The sequence below is a fragment of the Scyliorhinus torazame genome, chromosome 10 (genome assembly GCF_047496885.1).
Source record: "Scyliorhinus torazame isolate Kashiwa2021f chromosome 10, sScyTor2.1, whole genome shotgun sequence".
NCBI classification, from domain to species: domain Eukaryota; kingdom Metazoa; phylum Chordata; class Chondrichthyes; order Carcharhiniformes; family Scyliorhinidae; genus Scyliorhinus; species Scyliorhinus torazame.
In genome coordinates, this window is record NC_092716.1 from 3,343,265 (window position 1) to 3,362,825 (window position 19,561).

The 19,561-nt window shown below is 55.3% G+C and overlaps 1 protein-coding gene across 1 annotated transcript in view; it reads right to left on the bottom strand.

Moving 5' to 3' along the window:
- The window catches only part of slc7a10a (solute carrier family 7 member 10a), an 820,639-nt gene that overhangs the window by 38,194 nt on the left and 762,884 nt on the right, over positions 1-19,561 (bottom strand). The window contains 1 exon segment of the mRNA XM_072517756.1: positions 9,548-9,701. Within this exon segment, the coding sequence (XP_072373857.1) occupies positions 9,548-9,701 (154 nt within the window).

Here is a 19,561-nt window from a genome sequence, read left to right on the forward strand (position 1 = left end):
GACCCTCTGACAGTGCGGCACTCCCTCAGTACTGACCCTCTGACAGTGCAGCACTCCCTCAGTACTGACCCTCTAACAGTGCAGCACTCCATCAGTACTGACCCTCTGACAGTGCGGCACTCCCTCAGTACTGACCCTCTGACAGTGCGGCACTCCCTCAGTACTGACCCTCTGACAGTGCGGTACTCCCTCAGTACTGACCCTCTGATAGTGCAGCACTACCTCAGCACTGACCCTCTGACAGTGCAGCACTCCCTCAGTACTGACCCTCTGACAGTGCAGCACTCCATCCGTACTGGCCCTCTGACAGTGCCGCACTCCCTCAGTACTGACCCTCTGACAGTGCAGCACTCCCTCAGTACTGACCTTCTGACAGTTCAGCACTCCCTCAGTACTGACCCTCTGACAGTGCGGCACTCCCTCAGTACTGACCCTCTGACAGTGCAGCACTCCCTCAGTACCGACCCTCTGACAGTGCAGCACTCCCTCAGTGCTGACCCTCTGACAGTGCGGCACTCCCTCAGTGCTGACCCTCTGATAGTGCAGCACTACCTCAGCACTGACCCTCTGACAGTGCAGCACTCCCTCAGTAACGACATCTGACACTGCAGCACTCGCTCAGTGCTGACCCTCTGACAGTGCAGCACTCCCTCAGTACTGACCATCTGACAGTGCAGCACTCCCTCAGTACTGACCCTCTGACAGTGCAGCACTGCCTCAGTACTGACCCTCTGACAGTGCAGCACTCCCTCAGTACTGACCCTCTAACAGTGCAGCACTCCATCAGTACTGACCCTCTGACAGTGCGGCACTCCCTCAGTACTGACCCTCTGACAGTGCGGCACTCCCTCAGTACTGACCCTCTGACAGTGCGGTACTCCCTCAGTACTGACCCTCTGATAGTGCAGCACTACCTCAGCACTGACCCTCTGACAGTGCAGCACTCCCTCAGTACTGACCCTCTGACAGTGCAGCACTCCATCCGTACTGGCCCTCTGACAGTGCCGCACTCCCTCAGTACTGACCCTCTGACAGTGCAGCACTCCCTCAGTACTGACCTTCTGACAGTTCAGCACTCCCTCAGTACTGACCCTCTGACAGTGCGGCACTCCCTCAGTACTGACCCTCTGACAGTGCAGCACTCCCTCAGTACCGACCCTCTGACAGTGCAGCACTCCCTCAGTGCTGACCCTCTGACAGTGCGGCACTCCCTCAGTGCTGACCCTCTGATAGTGCAGCACTACCTCAGCACTGACCCTCTGACAGTGCAGCACTCCCTCAGTAACGACATCTGACACTGCAGCACTCGCTCAGTGCTGACCCTCTGACAGTGCAGCACTCCCTCAGTACTGACTCTCTGACAGTTCAGCACTCCCTCAGTACTGACCATCTGACAGTGCAGCACTCCCTCAGTACTGACCCTCTGACAGTGCAGCACTGCCTCAGTACTGACCCTCTGACAGTGCAGCACTCCCTCAGTATTGACCCTCTTACAGTGCAGCACCCCCTCAGTAATGACCCTCTGACAGCGCAGCACTCCCTCAGTACTGACCCTCTGACAATGCAGCACACCCTCAGTACTGAGCCTCTGACAGTGCAGCACTCCCTCAGTACTGACCCTCTGACAGTGCAGTGCTCCTTCAGTACTGACCCTCTGACAGTGCAGCACTCCCTCAGTACTGACCCTCTGACAGTGTAGCAATCCCACAGTGCTGACCCTCTGACAGTTCAGCACTCCCTCAGGACTGACCTTCGGACAGTGCAGCACTCCCACAGTATTGACCCTCTGACAATGCAGCACTCCCTCAGTACTGACCCCCTGACAGTGCGGCGCTCCCTCAGTACTGACCCTCTGATAGTGCGGCGCTCCCTCAGTACTGACCCTCTGACAGTGTGGCACTCCCTCAGTACTGACCCTCTGACAGTGCAGCACTCCCTCAGTACTGACCCTCTGGCAGTGCTGCACTCCCTCAGTACTGACCCTCTGACAGTGTAGCAATCCCACAGTACTGACCCTCTGACAGTGCAGCTCTCCCTCAGTACTGATCCTCTGGCAGTGCAGCACTCCCTCAGTACTCACCCTCTGACAGTGCAGCTCTCCCTCAGTACTGATCCTCTGGCAGTGCAGCACTCCCTCAGTACTGACCCTCTGACAGTGCGGCACTCCCTCAGTACTGACCCTCTGACAGTGCAGCACTCCCTCAGTACTGACCCTCTAACAGTGCAGCACTCCATCAGTACTGACCCTCTGACAGTGCGGCACTCCCTCAGTACTGACCCTCTGACAGTGCGGCACTCCCTCAGTACTGACCCTCTGACAGTGCGGTACTCCCTCAGTACTGACCCTCTGATAGTGCAGCACTACCTCAGCACTGACCCTCTGACAGTGCAGCACTCCCTCAGTACTGACCCTCTGACAGTGCAGCACTCCATCCGTACTGGCCCTCTGACAGTGCCGCACTCCCTCAGTACTGACCCTCTGACAGTGCAGCACTCCCTCAGTACTGACCTTCTGACAGTTCAGCACTCCCTCAGTACTGACCCTCTGACAGTGCGGCACTCCCTCAGTACTGACCCTCTGACAGTGCAGCACTCCCTCAGTACCGACCCTCTGACAGTGCAGCACTCCCTCAGTGCTGACCCTCTGACAGTGCGGCACTCCCTCAGTGCTGACCCTCTGATAGTGCAGCACTACCTCAGCACTGACCCTCTGACAGTGCAGCACTCCCTCAGTAACGACATCTGACACTGCAGCACTCGCTCAGTGCTGACCCTCTGACAGTGCAGCACTCCCTCAGTACTGACCATCTGACAGTGCAGCACTCCCTCAGTACTGACCCTCTGACAGTGCAGCACTGCCTCAGTACTGACCCTCTGACAGTGCAGCACTCCCTCAGTACTGACCCTCTAACAGTGCAGCACTCCATCAGTACTGACCCTCTGACAGTGCGGCACTCCCTCAGTACTGACCCTCTGACAGTGCGGCACTCCCTCAGTACTGACCCTCTGACAGTGCGGTACTCCCTCAGTACTGACCCTCTGATAGTGCAGCACTACCTCAGCACTGACCCTCTGACAGTGCAGCACTCCCTCAGTACTGACCCTCTGACAGTGCAGCACTCCATCCGTACTGGCCCTCTGACAGTGCCGCACTCCCTCAGTACTGACCCTCTGACAGTGCAGCACTCCCTCAGTACTGACCTTCTGACAGTTCAGCACTCCCTCAGTACTGACCCTCTGACAGTGCGGCACTCCCTCAGTACTGACCCTCTGACAGTGCAGCACTCCCTCAGTACCGACCCTCTGACAGTGCAGCACTCCCTCAGTGCTGACCCTCTGACAGTGCGGCACTCCCTCAGTGCTGACCCTCTGATAGTGCAGCACTACCTCAGCACTGACCCTCTGACAGTGCAGCACTCCCTCAGTAACGACATCTGACACTGCAGCACTCGCTCAGTGCTGACCCTCTGACAGTGCAGCACTCCCTCAGTACTGACTCTCTGACAGTTCAGCACTCCCTCAGTACTGACCATCTGACAGTGCAGCACTCCCTCAGTACTGACCCTCTGACAGTGCAGCACTGCCTCAGTACTGACCCTCTGACAGTGCAGCACTCCCTCAGTATTGACCCTCTTACAGTGCAGCACCCCCTCAGTAATGACCCTCTGACAGCGCAGCACTCCCTCAGTACTGACCCTCTGACAATGCAGCACACCCTCAGTACTGAGCCTCTGACAGTGCAGCACTCCCTCAGTACTGACCCTCTGACAGTGCAGTGCTCCTTCAGTACTGACCCTCTGACAGTGCAGCACTCCCTCAGTACTGACCCTCTGACAGTGTAGCAATCCCACAGTGCTGACCCTCTGACAGTTCAGCACTCCCTCAGGACTGACCTTCGGACAGTGCAGCACTCCCACAGTATTGACCCTCTGACAATGCAGCACTCCCTCAGTACTGACCCCCTGACAGTGCGGCGCTCCCTCAGTACTGACCCTCTGATAGTGCGGCGCTCCCTCAGTACTGACCCTCTGACAGTGTGGCACTCCCTCAGTACTGACCCTCTGACAGTGCAGCACGTTTTGACTCCGGATGGGGAGCATCAAGACACCTCAGATGATTCAAGTGAACCTGAAATGACTCCGGACGGGGAGTGTCAAGAAACCAAAGCTGATTCAGGTGAACCAGAAAGGACTCCAGACGGGGAGCATCGACAAGCCAAAGATGATTCCAGTGAACTGGACATGACTCCAGACGTGGAGCTCCGCGGAATCAAAGACAAAATGCTCAATGAAACAGCAGATGCCACAAAGGACACTGACACCAGTAACTTTGTGAAGGACTCGAATTCTCCACTCGGTGTGGTCATTGAGCGCAACGAAACCTACGAAAACAACAACAAAGACAACAACAAGAAGCGTACCAAAGGCACTAACGTCAACAACAAGCACGACAAAAACAACAACACTGGAACAACGACTGGTACGACATGGTACAACTCTGCCAATGCAGGACACTGTCACAGCACAGCTCCTGACACTGGCACGAGTACAGACATACCCTGGCATGGCAGCACATTTCACCCATTCAACTTTGCTCCACTACAAACACGCAAACCAGCTTCCAAGGCAGCTGACATACTGCATCAATATCGCAATCACAAGAAGCAGTCCAGGTCGGACAACACAGATGACATACTGCGTCGCTACCACAAGCATAGAAAAAAAAAGAGTCCAAATCAGACATCAAAGTGATTTGACCATTTGAACACCTCCTGATGACTTCTTGGTTCCTGAAGCACAGGGACACTGACGGCGTTCACAAGGAAATGACAACATCAACATCGCCACTTCATCAACAAAAGAAGAAAGCCACTCGACTGTACCGATTCATAAATTTTGGACTCATAAATATTACTTGGTATTGTATAATCATCACTGTCATCATGACTTGTACATGTCATCACTTAGCCACCTATTTTGTTCAATTTTCTTTAACACTGTACAGAAAATATGTAACATGAAAAAAGGGGGGATGTAGTGATATGCATCACTGTAAATACACAAGGCGTTAATGTAAATACACTAAGACTAAGTAAACACTAGAGGGAGCACCAGACACATCATGACATGCAGACATACAGCTAATGAACACATAGAATAGGACACGACCAATGGGCAGTCAAGACACCCAGACGTGACATTACCACAAGGGGGCAACTCTTAGAAAAGGACAGAGCACACATGCTCTTTCTCTGTCCACAGGCGACACTTGGAGAGAAGGACAGGGGCAGATCAGAAGCATCACACCCACCACGTGGCTTAGAGCAGACTGGTTAGTCAGACTGAGTTACTATAGCAAGTTTAGCAGGAGAGTCGAACTCAAGTAGGAGAATTGTTAACTGTTCAATAAATGTGTTAAACCTATCTCCCAGTCTGAACCTTCCTTTGTCAGAGCATACATCAAGGAAGCCGCTTATGCTACAGGAAGAAGCAAAACACAACAGGTGGATTTGAAACATAAGTGAGAAACCATGTAGGGTAAATCAGAGACAGGGACAGTCGCTGCCGAAGGATATGTGGAGGCGGAAGTGAGTTTTGGTAAACACCGACTCAAACATCAAGAGGGAAATCTGATCCTACAGCAGCACTCCATCAGTACTGACACTCTGACAGTGCAGCACTCCCACAGTACTGACCCTCTGATAGTGCAGCACTCCCTCAGCACTGACCCTCTGACAGTGCAGCACTCCATCAGTACTGACCCTCTGACAGTGCGGCACTCCATCAGTACTGACCCTCTGACAGTGCGGCACTCCCTCAGTACTGACCCTCTGACAGTGCAGCACTCCCTCAGTACTGACCCTCTAACAGTGCGGCGCTCCCTCAGTACTGACCCTCTGATAGTGCGGCGCTCCCTCAGTACTGACCCTCTGACAGTGTGGCACTCCCTCAGTACTGACCCTCTGACAGTGCAGCACTCCCTCAGTACTGACCCTCTGGCAGTGCTGCACTCCCTCAGTACTGACCCTCTGACAGTGTAGCAATCCCACAGTACTGACCCTCTGACAGTGCAGCTCTCCCTCAGTACTGATCCTCTGGCAGTGCAGCACTCCCTCAGTACTCACCCTCTGACAGTGCAGCTCTCCCTCAGTACTGATCCTCTGGCAGTGCAGCACTCCCTCAGTACTGACCCTCTGACAGTGCGGCACTCCCTCAGTACTGACCCTCTGACAGTGCAGCACTCCCTCAGTACTGACCCTCTGACCGTGCGGCACTCCCTCAGTACTGACCCTCTGACAATGCAGCACTCCCTCAGTACTGACCCTCTGACAGTGCGGCGCTCCCTCAGTACTGACCCTCTGACAGTGCGGCATTCCCTCAGTACTGACCCTCTGACAGTGCAGCACTCCCTCAGTACTGACCCTCTGACAGTGCGGCACTCCCTCAGTACTGACCCTCTGACAGTGCAGCACTCCCTCAGTACTGACCCTCTGACAGTGCGGCACTCCCTCCGTACTGCAGTGGATTTTGTTGTATAGTTTCTGGAAGGAATTTGATGACACGAATTTCTGATTCAGTATAGGAATAGGAGAAATGGAGAATTTGTTATCCGCTGGCATTTTGTTGTTGATTGATAATGACTGGGCCAAAATGGGAAAATGAATTGTGAGATCTGGGGTGCGATTCTCCAACCCCCCACCGGGTCGGAGAATCGCCGGGGGCCGGCGTGAATCCCGCCCCGCTGTGTCCCGAATTCTCCACCACCAGAGATTCGCCGGGGGCGGGAATCGCGCCGGTCGGCGGGCCCACCCCCGGCGATTCTCCGGCTCGCGATGGGCCGAAGTCCCGCCGCTGTCAGCCCTCTCCCGCCGATGTGGATTAAACCACCTTTTGAACGGCGGGACAAGGCGGTGCGGGCGGGCTCTGGGGTCCTGGGGGGGTGGGCGCGGGGCGATCAGGCCCGGGGGGGGTGCCCCCACTGTGGCCTGGCCCGCGATCGGGGCCCACCGATCTGCAGGCGGGCCTGTGCTGTGGGGGCACTCTTTATCTCCCGCCTTCGCCATGGTCTTCACTATGGCGGAGGCGGAAGAGACCCCCTCCCCTGCGCATGCGTGGACTGACGTCAGCAGCCGCTGACACTCCCGTGCATGTGTCGCCTGGCGAAGACCTTTCGGCCCCGGCTGCCGTGGCGACAAAGGCCTTTCCCGCCAGCAGGCGGAGCGCCAACCACTCCGGCGCGGGCCTCGCCCCTCACGGTGAGGGCTTGGCCCCTAAAGGTGCGGAGAACTCCACACCTTTGGGGCGGCCCGACGCCGGAGTGGTTCCCGCCACTCCATCCCGCCGGGACCCCCCGCCCCGCCGGGTAGGGGAGAATCTCGCCCCATAGTTGAGTCACATAGACTGGGGAGAAACCTCACTAACCTTCCTCATGAATGCGTGTCCCTGTTCAGTTCATGTTACTTTGTGAAACAGAGTTGAGCAAAAATATTGAATTGGAATCAGCAACTCTGGAACTCAACCAACACCAGAGAACGGGACAGCAGAGAAAAACACAAGCAGAAAGTCAACCTTTAGGCCAATCAAAGCAGTGCGATCAGTCACCCTCAAACCCAGCCATCGCCCTTAGAAACCGAAACCCGTCCCATCACCTTCAAAAATCCCTGGCTCAACCCAAGACCCTCAAAACCCACAAACTCCAAGCTCATTATTCCAAGAATTGCCAAACCCAACGCAGCACCATCAACACCCCCTAACCCAAACATTCATCCTCAACAACCCCAAAACTGAACCCCCCATCCTCAACACCCCCAAACCCAAACATTCATCTTCAAAACCCCAAACTGAACCCCTCATCCTCAACACCCCCTAACAATCACATTCGGAAATCTCCAAACAGAACACACCAATCGCAGAGATCTCCAACCCCAATCCACCATCTTACAAAAACCTCAAGCCCAACATGTCTGCGTCAAATAACCACTAAAGCACCGTCGGCCTCTAAAACCCCCAAAACCCAAACCCAACCCATAACCCTCAGAAACCCCAAACCCAACCCATAAACCTCAAAACCCCCAAACCCAACCCATAAGCCCCAGAAACCCCAAACCCAACCCATAACCCCCGAAACCCCAAACCCAACCCATAACCCTCAAAACCCCCAAACCCACCCCATAACCCTCAGTAACCCCCAAACCCAACCCATAACCCTCAAAACCCCAAATCCAACCCATAACCCCCAGAAATCCCAAACCCAACCCATAACCCTCAGTAACCCTCAAACCCAACCCATAACCCTCAAAACCCCAAACCCACCCCATAACCCCCAGCAACCCCAAACCCAACCCATAACCCTCAGAAACCCCAAACCTAACCCATAACCCCTAGAAACCCCAAACCCAACCCATAACCCCTAGAAACCCCAAACCCAACCCATAACCCTCAGAAACCCCAAACCCAACCCATAACCCTCAGAAACCCTAAACCCAACCCATAACCCTCAGAAACCCCAAACCCAACCCATAACCCTCAGAAACCCCAAACCCAACCCATAACCCTCAGAAACCCAAAACCCAACCCATAACCCTCAGGAACCACAAACCCAACCCATAACCCTCAGAAACCCAAAACCCAACCCATAACCCTCAGAAACCCCAAACCCAACCCATAACCCTCAGAAACCCCAAACCCAACCCATAACCCTCAGGAACCCCAAACCCAACCCATAACCCTCAGAAACCACAAACCCAACCCATAACCCTCAGGAACCCCAAACCCAACCCATAACCCTCAGAAACCACAAACCCAACCCATAAACTTCAGAAACCCCAAACCCAACCCATAACCCTCAGAAACCCTAAACCCAACCCATAACCCCCAGAAACCCCAAACCCAACCCATAACCCTCAGAAACCCCAAACCCAACCCATGACCCTCAGAAACCCTAAACCCAACCCATAACCCCCAGAAACCCCAAACCCAACCCATAACCCCCAGAAACCCCAAACCCAACCCATAACCCCCAGAAACCCCAAACCCAACCCATAACCCTCAGAAACCCCAAACACAACCCATAAGCCCCAGAAACCCCTAACCCAACCCATAACCCCCAGAAACGCCAAACCCAACCCATAACACTCAGAAACCCCAAACCCAACCCATAACCCCCAGAAACCCTAAACCCACCCCATAACCCCCAGCAACCCCAAACCCAAGCCATAACCCTCAAAACCCCCAAACCTAACCCATAACCCCCAGAAACCCCCTAACCAAACCTATCACCCTCAAAAGACCCAAACCTAGCCCAACGCCCACAAAACCCCAAAACCCACCACATCACCCCCAAAAACCTCAAACTCAACCCATCACCCCCAAAAAACCTCAAACCCCAAACCCAACCATTCGGCAGACACAACAAGCAGGCCACATTGCCACGACCAGTTCCCAGTGGCTAGCACAGTATATCACTATATTCTGTGGAGATTGAAATAAATACCTCAGAACCTGGGCTGTTGCTTCAACACTCACAGATCGCCCTAACGTGACTGTACCTGCACGGATCGACTAATTCCTCTGTCACATAATTTAGAAAGTTCCAGCCGCTGTAGGAGAAGGAGCCCTGGAGGAAAGCGAGGGCAATGTGTCCCACCCCAGGGGTTGTCTGGCTATCAAACGCAGTGCTGAGCTTCAAGAATTCATAATGACCTGTGGAAATAGAGAGTCCAGTGTTTGATTTCTATACAGGGTCACAGAATCCCAGCCAGTCTCACTCGCCAACACACTGAGGGGAAAATAGATAACTTGCATTTCTATAGCACTTATTACAACTTCAGACATCTCCAAGTGTTCACAGTTAATGGTCTACTTCTGACGTGTAACTTAGGAAACATGCAACCAATTTGTGCACAGCAAGCTCCCACAAACAGAAATGTGTTGATTATGGCGAAAGGTTATTTCTGAGTAAGTGCTGCTCGATAGCACTGTTGATGACTCCTTCCATCACATTACTGACGATTTGAGAGTAGACTGATCAGGCGGTAATTGGCTGGGTTGGATTTGTCTCTTGTGTACAGGACATACCCGGGCAATTTTCCACATTGCCGGGTAAATGCCAGTGTTGTAGCTGTACTGGAACAGCTTGGCTAGGGGTGAGGCAAGTTCTGGAGCACAGCTCATCAGTACTATTGCCGGGATCTTGTCAGGGCCCAGAGCCTTTGCAGTATCCAGTGTCTTCAGCCGCTTCTTGATATCACGCGGAGTGAATCGTATTGGCTGAAGACTGACATCTGTGATGCTGGGGACCTCCGGAGGAGACCGAGACGGATCATCCACTCGGCACTTCTGGCTGGAGACTGACATCTGTGAAGCTGGGATCTTTGGCTTGAAGGATTAGGAATTAGGGATTTTTCTCCATTTTGGATTGTTCCTCCATCTGTTGGTCAGAACAAAACAATGGGCTGGATTCTTCCATTCTGCAGCTATGTCCACAGAATCCATCCGGTCTTGACCTACGGATACGGCCACAGAATGGCTGGGTCTGTGGCCACGCATGCACACGGTGCCGTACACCACGGTGCCGGCCCCACGGGGCCCCGGCCTGCCCAAAACTTCCCCCCTGTAATCCCCCTCGCCAATCCCGGACCACCCCCCCCACCAGTCCACCCAGCCCCCGCCGAAGCCCCCCCTGCAAGCGGAACGCCCCCCCCCCCCGACAGTGGTGGCGTTGGACTCGGTCCGCAACCACCACGCGAAGTCCCCGAACGGTTGTGAGGCAACGCGGCCCACAGGGGGCGGTGTTATGGGCCAGGGTTCAGAGAAGCCCAAAGTGTATCATGGAGTTCACCTGACCCACAACTTTTACACTAGATTGTGGTATGGGGAGCACACGGCCCACTCTACAGGTGTGGGACAGCAGAAATGGAAAAGTATTTTTTAAGGCAAAACAATGTTTATTCTGTGAACTCAATTTAACCGTTTTAAAACATAGTGAACATCTTAGCAACCATCAATTCAAATACAACCCCCAAATAATACAACACTAAGTAATCCTTAATAACTTCCCAAACAACATCCAGAAGACAAAAGAAACACCTTTTAACAGAAGCACATCAGGTTTACATTCACTACTGAAAACATTTATAATTCTGAATTCACCAAATGATCAAGAGATAGTCTTTTCATGGCAGAGAGATCAACAGTACACCTGCTCTGTCTGGCTTCAGCTCCAACACTGAAAACAAAACTAAAACACACCCTGCAGCAAACAGCCTAAAACGAAAGTAAAAAGCTGACAGACAGCCCAGCTCCACCCACTCTCTGACATCACTGATAAACACGATTTCTTAACGGTACATTTCTTAAACACCCGTTTCTTAAAGATACTCTCACATGACAGCGGGCACTCGGCCCATCGGGGGCGGAGCATTGGGGAGGGCCTCAAGTGACGCCCTTTGTGGTGGTCTGCTGTACCCTCCACAGCCTGGCCCAGCAGCGGGCGACGTGCTGGAGGTGGAAGAGGAGGACGAGGAAGAGCCAGACCAGGAGGTGGGAAGGACTCACGGGAACAGCCGGAGCATTGAGGACAGGCGGCAGCGGTGAGGGTCCGGCAAGCCCGGAGGACCAGGAAGACCCTCATCCTCGCCCGCTTCTCATAGAGTGTGGATTCGTCCGACACCTCACTCCCCCCTCCCCATACCACCCACCATCCCCCACCAACCATTCTCCTCCCACCCCCCCACCTGATCTGTCTCCCCCCGCCCCCCTGCCCTCCCCCGCACCCCCTCGCTCCCCCACCTGATCTGTCTCCCCCTGCCCCCCTGCCCTCCCCCGCCCCCCCTCGCTCCCCCCACCTGATCTGTCTCCCCTTGCCCCCCCCTCACTCCCCCCGCCCCCCCACCTGATCTGTCTCTCCCTGCCCCCCCCGCCCCCCCACACACCTTTAACTTCAGTCCGCTGAACTGTGTCCATTCTAGATGCACATAATCTTGGGCTGCTACATCCAGGAATATATATTGGGAATAATTCTGCCTTCATGTCGCAGTGGGTGATAGTCGATGGCAAGTTTAAATCCCATTTTAAATCTCTCCCTTTTAGATTTTTATTAACCTCAATGAGAATACAAATAGCGAGGAAATGTAAAAGCAGTTGTACTCAAAGAGCAGGACCAATCTAAGAGAGCAATTACAGCCCCATCAGTCTGCTCTCAATCCTCGGTAAAGTGATGGAAGGGGTCATCAACACAGCGATTAAGTAGCACTTACTTTACTGTTGCTTAGCAATAACCTGCTCACGGACGCTCAGTTTCGGCTCCACCAGAATCACACAGCTCCTGACCTCATTCTGCCTTGGTTCAAACATGGACAAAAGAGCTGAAAGCCAGAGATGAGGAGAGAGTGACTGCCCTCGACATCAAGGCAGCATTTGACCGAGTGTGGCATCACGGAGCCCGAGCTAAACTGGAGCCAATGGGAATCAGGGGGAAAACTGGTTGGAGACATAGGGCGGGATTCTCCGAAATGGAGACAGTGTTCGCGCCGTCGAGGTTCACGACGGCGCGAAACGGCCCCTATCCCGACCGAATCAGGGCCCGATAATGGGCAAGGATCGGGGCCGCGTCATCTACATGCGCCAGGCCTTGGCGCCGCGTAAAGGCGGCGCCGCATAACTGGCGTCACCCGCGCATGCGTGGTCGCCGTCCTCTCCGTGTCCGCCCCGCAACAAGATGTCTGACGGATCTTGCGGGGCTGCGGAAGAAAGGAGGTCCTCCTTCAGAGAGGCCGGCCCGATGATCGGTGGGCACCGATCGCGGACCACACCCCATTTGAGGCCCCCCCCCGGTGCAGGATTCCCCCCCCCCCCCCCACAGGCCACCCCCCCAGCGTTCCCGCGCTGTTCCCGCCGGCAGCGACCAGGTGTGGACGGCGCCGGGGGGAACCCGCCGATTTGGGCAGGCCGCTCGGCCCATCCGGGCCTGAGAATAGCAGGGGTGCCGGAGAATCGCCATTTTGGGTGTCTCCGGCGGTTCTCTGGCCTGCGCCGCGCGGAACTCGACGGGGCCGTTCTCGCCGCTTCGGAGAATCGCGGGAGGGCGTCGGACGGGCGTCGCGGGAAATTTTGGGGACCCAGGCAATTCTCCCAATCGGCGCGGGAGCGGAGAATCGTGCCCATAGAGTGGTGGTTGGAGGTTAATCATCTCAGCTCCAGGACATCACTGCAGGAGTTCCTCAGGGCCGTGTCCTCGGCCCCAACCATCTTCAGCTGCTTCATCAATGAACTCCCTTCCATCAGAAGGTCAGAAGTGATGTTTGCAGATGACTGCACTGTCATGATATGTGGACACACACATAATGATATACAGACAAGCAGATAATGGACACAGAAAACAGGACATGACCAATAAGCAGGCAGGACACTCAGGGGTGGGATCTGACTATAAAAGACACGAGGCTCTCACACTCTGCCTCTTTCCACTGATGAACATCTCGAGAGTCAGTCAAGGGTGTTGTTACAATCTCACACCTCCACCACATGGCTAAGAGCTAGTCTGGCTCAGTCAGACAGAGTAACCACACTTAAGTTAGCAGAGAGTCAAACTCACAGAGAACTGTGCTAACTGTGCTACAAGTTCAATAAACCTGATTGAACTAACTTCAAGGTCTGGAGTATCTTTTTGATCTATGCTGCATCCAATTGCAGCCAGTGTTAGACCAGTGTACCTAACACGACATGCACAATATTCAGCACCATTCACGATTCCTCAGATAATGAAGCAGTCCCTGTCCAAATGCAGCAAGACCTGGACAATATCCAGGCTCGGGGCTGACAAGTGACAAGTTACATTCGTGCCACAAGTGCCAGGCAATGACCATCTCCTACAAGAGAGAATCTAACCATCACCCCTTGACATTCAACGGCATTACCATCGCTGAATCCCCCACAATCAACATCCTAGGGGTTACCATTGATCAGAAACTGAACTGGACCCAGTCACATTAATACTGTGGCTACCAGGGCAGGTCAAAGGCTAAGAATCCTACAGCGAGTAGCTCACCTCCTGACCCCCCGAAGCCTGTCCACCATCTACAAGGCACAAGTCGGGAGGGTGCTGGAATACTCTCCACTTGCCTGGATGAGTGCAGCTCCAACAACACTCAAGGAGCTCGACACCATCCAGGACAAAGCAGCCGCTTGTTTGCTCCCCTTTCCACAAACATTCAAACCCTCCACCACTGACGCACAGTGGCAGCCGTGTGTACCGTCGACAAGATGCACTGCAGTAACTCACCAAGGCTCCTTAGACAGCACCTTCCAAACCCACGGCCACTACCATCTAGAAGGACAAGAGCAGCAGATACCTGGGAACCCCACCACCTGGGGGTTCCCCTCCAAGTCACTCACATAGAGAAGACCCCCAGTGCAGTGCCAAAAGGGCAAGGTGAGCCCAGGGTGAGGGAGACATTACCCAAGCGAAACACAAGATGGTTGCACGAGCTAAAGGGTTTAATGCAGAGGAAGGAAATTGCAACAGCAGGTAGCAGTGCAGAGAAAGCAGGTGGCTGTGAATGAAGGAACATTATCTGTTATACAGTGGTTAGCACTGTTGCTTCACAGTGCCAGGGTCCCAGGTTTGATTCCGGCTTGGGTCACTGTGCGGAGTCTGCACGTTCTCCCGCGTCTGCGTGGGTTTCCTCCGGGTGCTCCGGTTTCCTCCCACAAGTCCAGAAAGACGCGCTGTTAGGTGAATTGGACATTCTGAATTCTCCCTCAGTGTACCCGAACAGGTGCCGAAGTTTTGTGTGCACTTGTCGTAAATTCCGACCCTACCATGTGTTCCTGTCGTCTCTCGCGCTCGGGTCCTACACTGGCACCAAGCGTGGGACTCGAACCCACGTGTTCCTAGTCCGCTCCGCAACCTATTAAAACAAGGGCAGCAGTGGGAATGGAACCCCCCGCACCAGACGGTATTCCAAGAGGGAAAGAGGCAGTTGTTCTCTGAGAAGCTATTGACGCACTTCGATCCGGCAAAGCCGCTTCTGACGCTTCCCCGCCCAGAGTACGAGCTGTTCTCGCACACCGGACACCCAGAACACCATCAGACATAGGAGCAGAATTAGGCCACTCGGCCCATCGAGTCTGCTCCGCCATTCAATCATGGCTGATATTTTCTCATCCCCATTCTCCTGCCTTCTCCCCATAACCCCTGAGCTCCTTATTAATCAAGAACCTATCTATCTCTGCCTTAAAGACACTCAGTGATTTGGCCTCCACAGCCTTCTGCGGCAAAGAGTTCCACAGATTCACCACCCTCTGGCTGAAGAAATTCCTCCTCATCTCTGTTTTAAAGGATCGTCCCTTTAGTCTGAGATGGTGTCCTCTGCTTCTAGTTTTTTCTACAAGTGGAAACATCCTCTCCACATCCACTCTATCCAGGCCTCGCAGTATCCTGTAAGTTTCAATAAGATCCCCCCCATATCCTTCTAAACTCCAACGAGTACAGACCCAGAGTCTTCAACCGTTCCTCATACGACAAGCTCTTCATTCCAGGGATCGTTCTTGTGAACCTCCTCTGGACCCTTTCCAAGGCCAGCACATCCTTCCTTAGATACGGGGCCCAAAACCGCTCACAATACCCCAAATGGGGTCTGACCAGAGCCTTATACAGCCTCAGAAGTACATCCCTGGTCTTGTATTCTAGCCCTCTCGACATGAATGCTAACATTGCATTTGCCTTCTTAACTGCCGACTGAACCTGCACATTAACCTTAAGAGAATCGTGAACAAGGTCCCAAGTCCCTTTGAGCTTCCGATTTCCGAAGCACCTCCCCATTTAGAAAATAGTCTATGCTTCCATTCCTCCTTCTAAAGTGTATAACCTCAAACTTTTCCACATTGTATTCCATCTGCCACTTCATTGCCCACTCTCCTAGCTTGTCCAAATCCTTCTGCAGCCCCCCCTGCTTCCTCAATACTACCTGTCCCTCTACAGATCTTTGTATCATCTGCAAACTTAGCAACAGTGCCTTCAGTTCCTTCTTCCAGATCATTAATGTATATTGTGAAAAGTTGTGGTCCCAGCACAGACCCCTGAGGCACACCACTAGTCACCAGCTGCCATCCTGAAAAATACCCCTTTATCCCCACTCGCTGCCTTCTGCCAGTCAGCCAATCCTCTATCCATGCCAGGATCTTACCCTGAACACCATGGGCTCTTAACTTATTTAACAGTCTCCTATGTGGCACCTTGTCAAAGGCCTTCTGGAAATCTAAATAAATCACGTCCACTGGTTCTCCTTTGTCTAACTTCCTTGTTAACTCCTCAAAGAACAGATTTGTCAGACATGACCACACACTGGAACACGGATCCCACATACTGGAACAACGCCCGGACACATGGATCCCACACACCGGAACACCGCCCGGACACACGGATCCCACACACTGGAACACGGCCCGGACACACGGATCCCACACACTGGAACACCGCCCAGACACACGGATCCCACACACTGGAACACGGCTCGGTCACACGGATCCCACACACCGGAACACCGCCCGGACACACGGATCCCACACACCGGAACACCGCCCAGACACACGGATCCCACACACTGGAACACGGCTCGGTCACACGGATCCCACACACCGGAACACCGCCCAGACACACGGATCCCACACACTGGAACAAGGCTCGGACACACGGATCCCGCACACTGGAACACGGCACGGGCACGTGGATCCCACACACTGGAACACGGCCCGGGCATACGGATCCCACACACTGGAACACCGCCCGGACACACGGATCCCACACACTGGAACACGGCCCGGGCATACGGATCCCACACACTGGAACACCGCCCGGACACACGGATCCCACACACTGGAACACGGCCCGGGCACATGGATCCCACACACTGGAACACAGCCTGGACACACGGATCCCACACACTGGAACACGGCCCGGACACACGGATCCCACACACTGGAACATGGCCCGGACACACGGATCCCACACACTGGAACACGGCGCGGGCACATGGATCCCACACACTGGAACATGGCCCGGGCACACAGATCCCACACACTGGAACACGGCCCGGACACACGGATCCCACACACTGGAACACGGCCCGTACACACGGATCCCACACCCTGGAACACGGCCCGAGCACATGGATCCCACACACTGGAACACGGCCCGGGCACACGGATCCCACACACTGGAACATGGCCCAGACACACTGATCCGACACACTGGAACACGGCACGGACACGCTGATCCCACACACTGGAACACGGCTCGGACACACGGATCCCACACACTGGAACACGGCCCGAATGCACGGATCCCACACCCTGGAACACGGCCCGGACACACGGATCCCACACACTGGAACACGGCCCGGACACACGGATCCCACACCCTGGAACACGGCCCGGGCACATGGATCCCACACAATGGAACACGGCCCGGGCACACGGATACCACACATTGGAACACCGCCCGGGCACACGAATCCCACACACTGGAACACGGCCCGTACACACGGATCCCACACCCTGGAACACGGCCCGGGCACATGGATCCCACACAATGGAACACGGCCCGGGCACACGGATACCACACATTGGAACACCGCCCGGGCACACGAATCCGACACACTGGAACACGGCCCGGACACACGGATCCCACACACTGGAACACGGCTCGGACACACGGATCCCACACACTGGAACACGGCACCGGCACATGGATCCCACACACTGGAACACCGCCCGGACACACGGATCCCACACACTGGAACACGGCCCGGGCATACGGATCCCACACACTGGAACACGGCCCGGACACACGGATCCCACACACTGGAACACCGCCCAGACACACGGATCCCACACACTGGAACACGGCTCGGTCACACGGATCCCACACACCGGAACACCGCCCGGACACACGGATCCCACACACCGGAACACCGCCCAGACACACGGATCCCACACACTGGAACACGGCTCGGTCACACGGATCCCACACACCGGAACACCGCCCAGACACACGGATCCCACACACTGGAACAAGGCTCGGACACACGGATCCCGCACACTGGAACACGGCACGGGCACGTGGATCCCACACACTGGAACACGGCCCGGGCATACGGATCCCACACACTGGAACACCGCCCGGACACACGGATCCCACACACTGGAACACGGCCCGGGCATACGGATCCCACACACTGGAACACCGCCCGGACACACGGATCCCACACACTGGAACACGGCCCGGGCACATGGATCCCACACACTGGAACACAGCCTGGACACACGGATCCCACACACTGGAACACGGCCCGGACACACGGATCCCACACACTGGAACATGGCCCGGACACACGGATCCCACACACTGGAACACGGCGCGGGCACATGGATCCCACACACTGGAACATGGCCCGGGCACACAGATCCCACACACTGGAACACGGCCCGGACACACGGATCCCACACACTGGAACACGGCCCGTACACACGGATCCCACACCCTGGAACACGGCCCGAGCACATGGATCCCACACACTGGAACACGGCCCGGGCACACGGATCCCACACACTGGAACATGGCCCAGACACACTGATCCGACACACTGGAACACGGCACGGACACGCTGATCCCACACACTGGAACACGGCTCGGACACACGGATCCCACACACTGGAACACGGCCCGAATGCACGGATCCCACACCCTGGAACACGGCCCGGACACACGGATCCCACACACTGGAACACGGCCCGGACACACGGATCCCACACCCTGGAACACGGCCCGGGCACATGGATCCCACACAATGGAACACGGCCCGGGCACACGGATACCACACATTGGAACACCGCCCGGGCACACGAATCCCACACACTGGAACACGGCCCGTACACACGGATCCCACACCCTGGAACACGGCCCGGGCACATGGATCCCACACAATGGAACACGGCCCGGGCACACGGATACCACACATTGGAACACCGCCCGGGCACACGAATCCGACACACTGGAACACGGCCCGGACACACGGATCCCACACACTGGAACACGGCTCGGACACACGGATCCCACACACTGGAACACGGCACCGGCACATGGATCCCACACACTGGAACACCGCCCGGACACACGGATCCCACACACTGGAACACGGCCCGGGCATACGGATCCCACACACTGGAACACGGCCCGGACACACGGATCCCACACACTGGAACACGGCCCGGGCACATGGATCCCACACACTGGAACACGGCCTGGACACACGGATCCCACACACTGGAACACGGCCCGGACACACGGATCCCACACACTGGAACACGGCCCGGACACACGGATCCCACACACTGGAACACGGCGCGGGCACATGGATCCCACACACTGGAACACGGCCCGGGCACACAGATCCCACACACTGGAACACGGCTCGGACACACGGATCCCACACACTGGAACACGGCCCGAGCACATGGATCCCACACACTGGAACACGGCCCGGGCACACGGATCCCACACA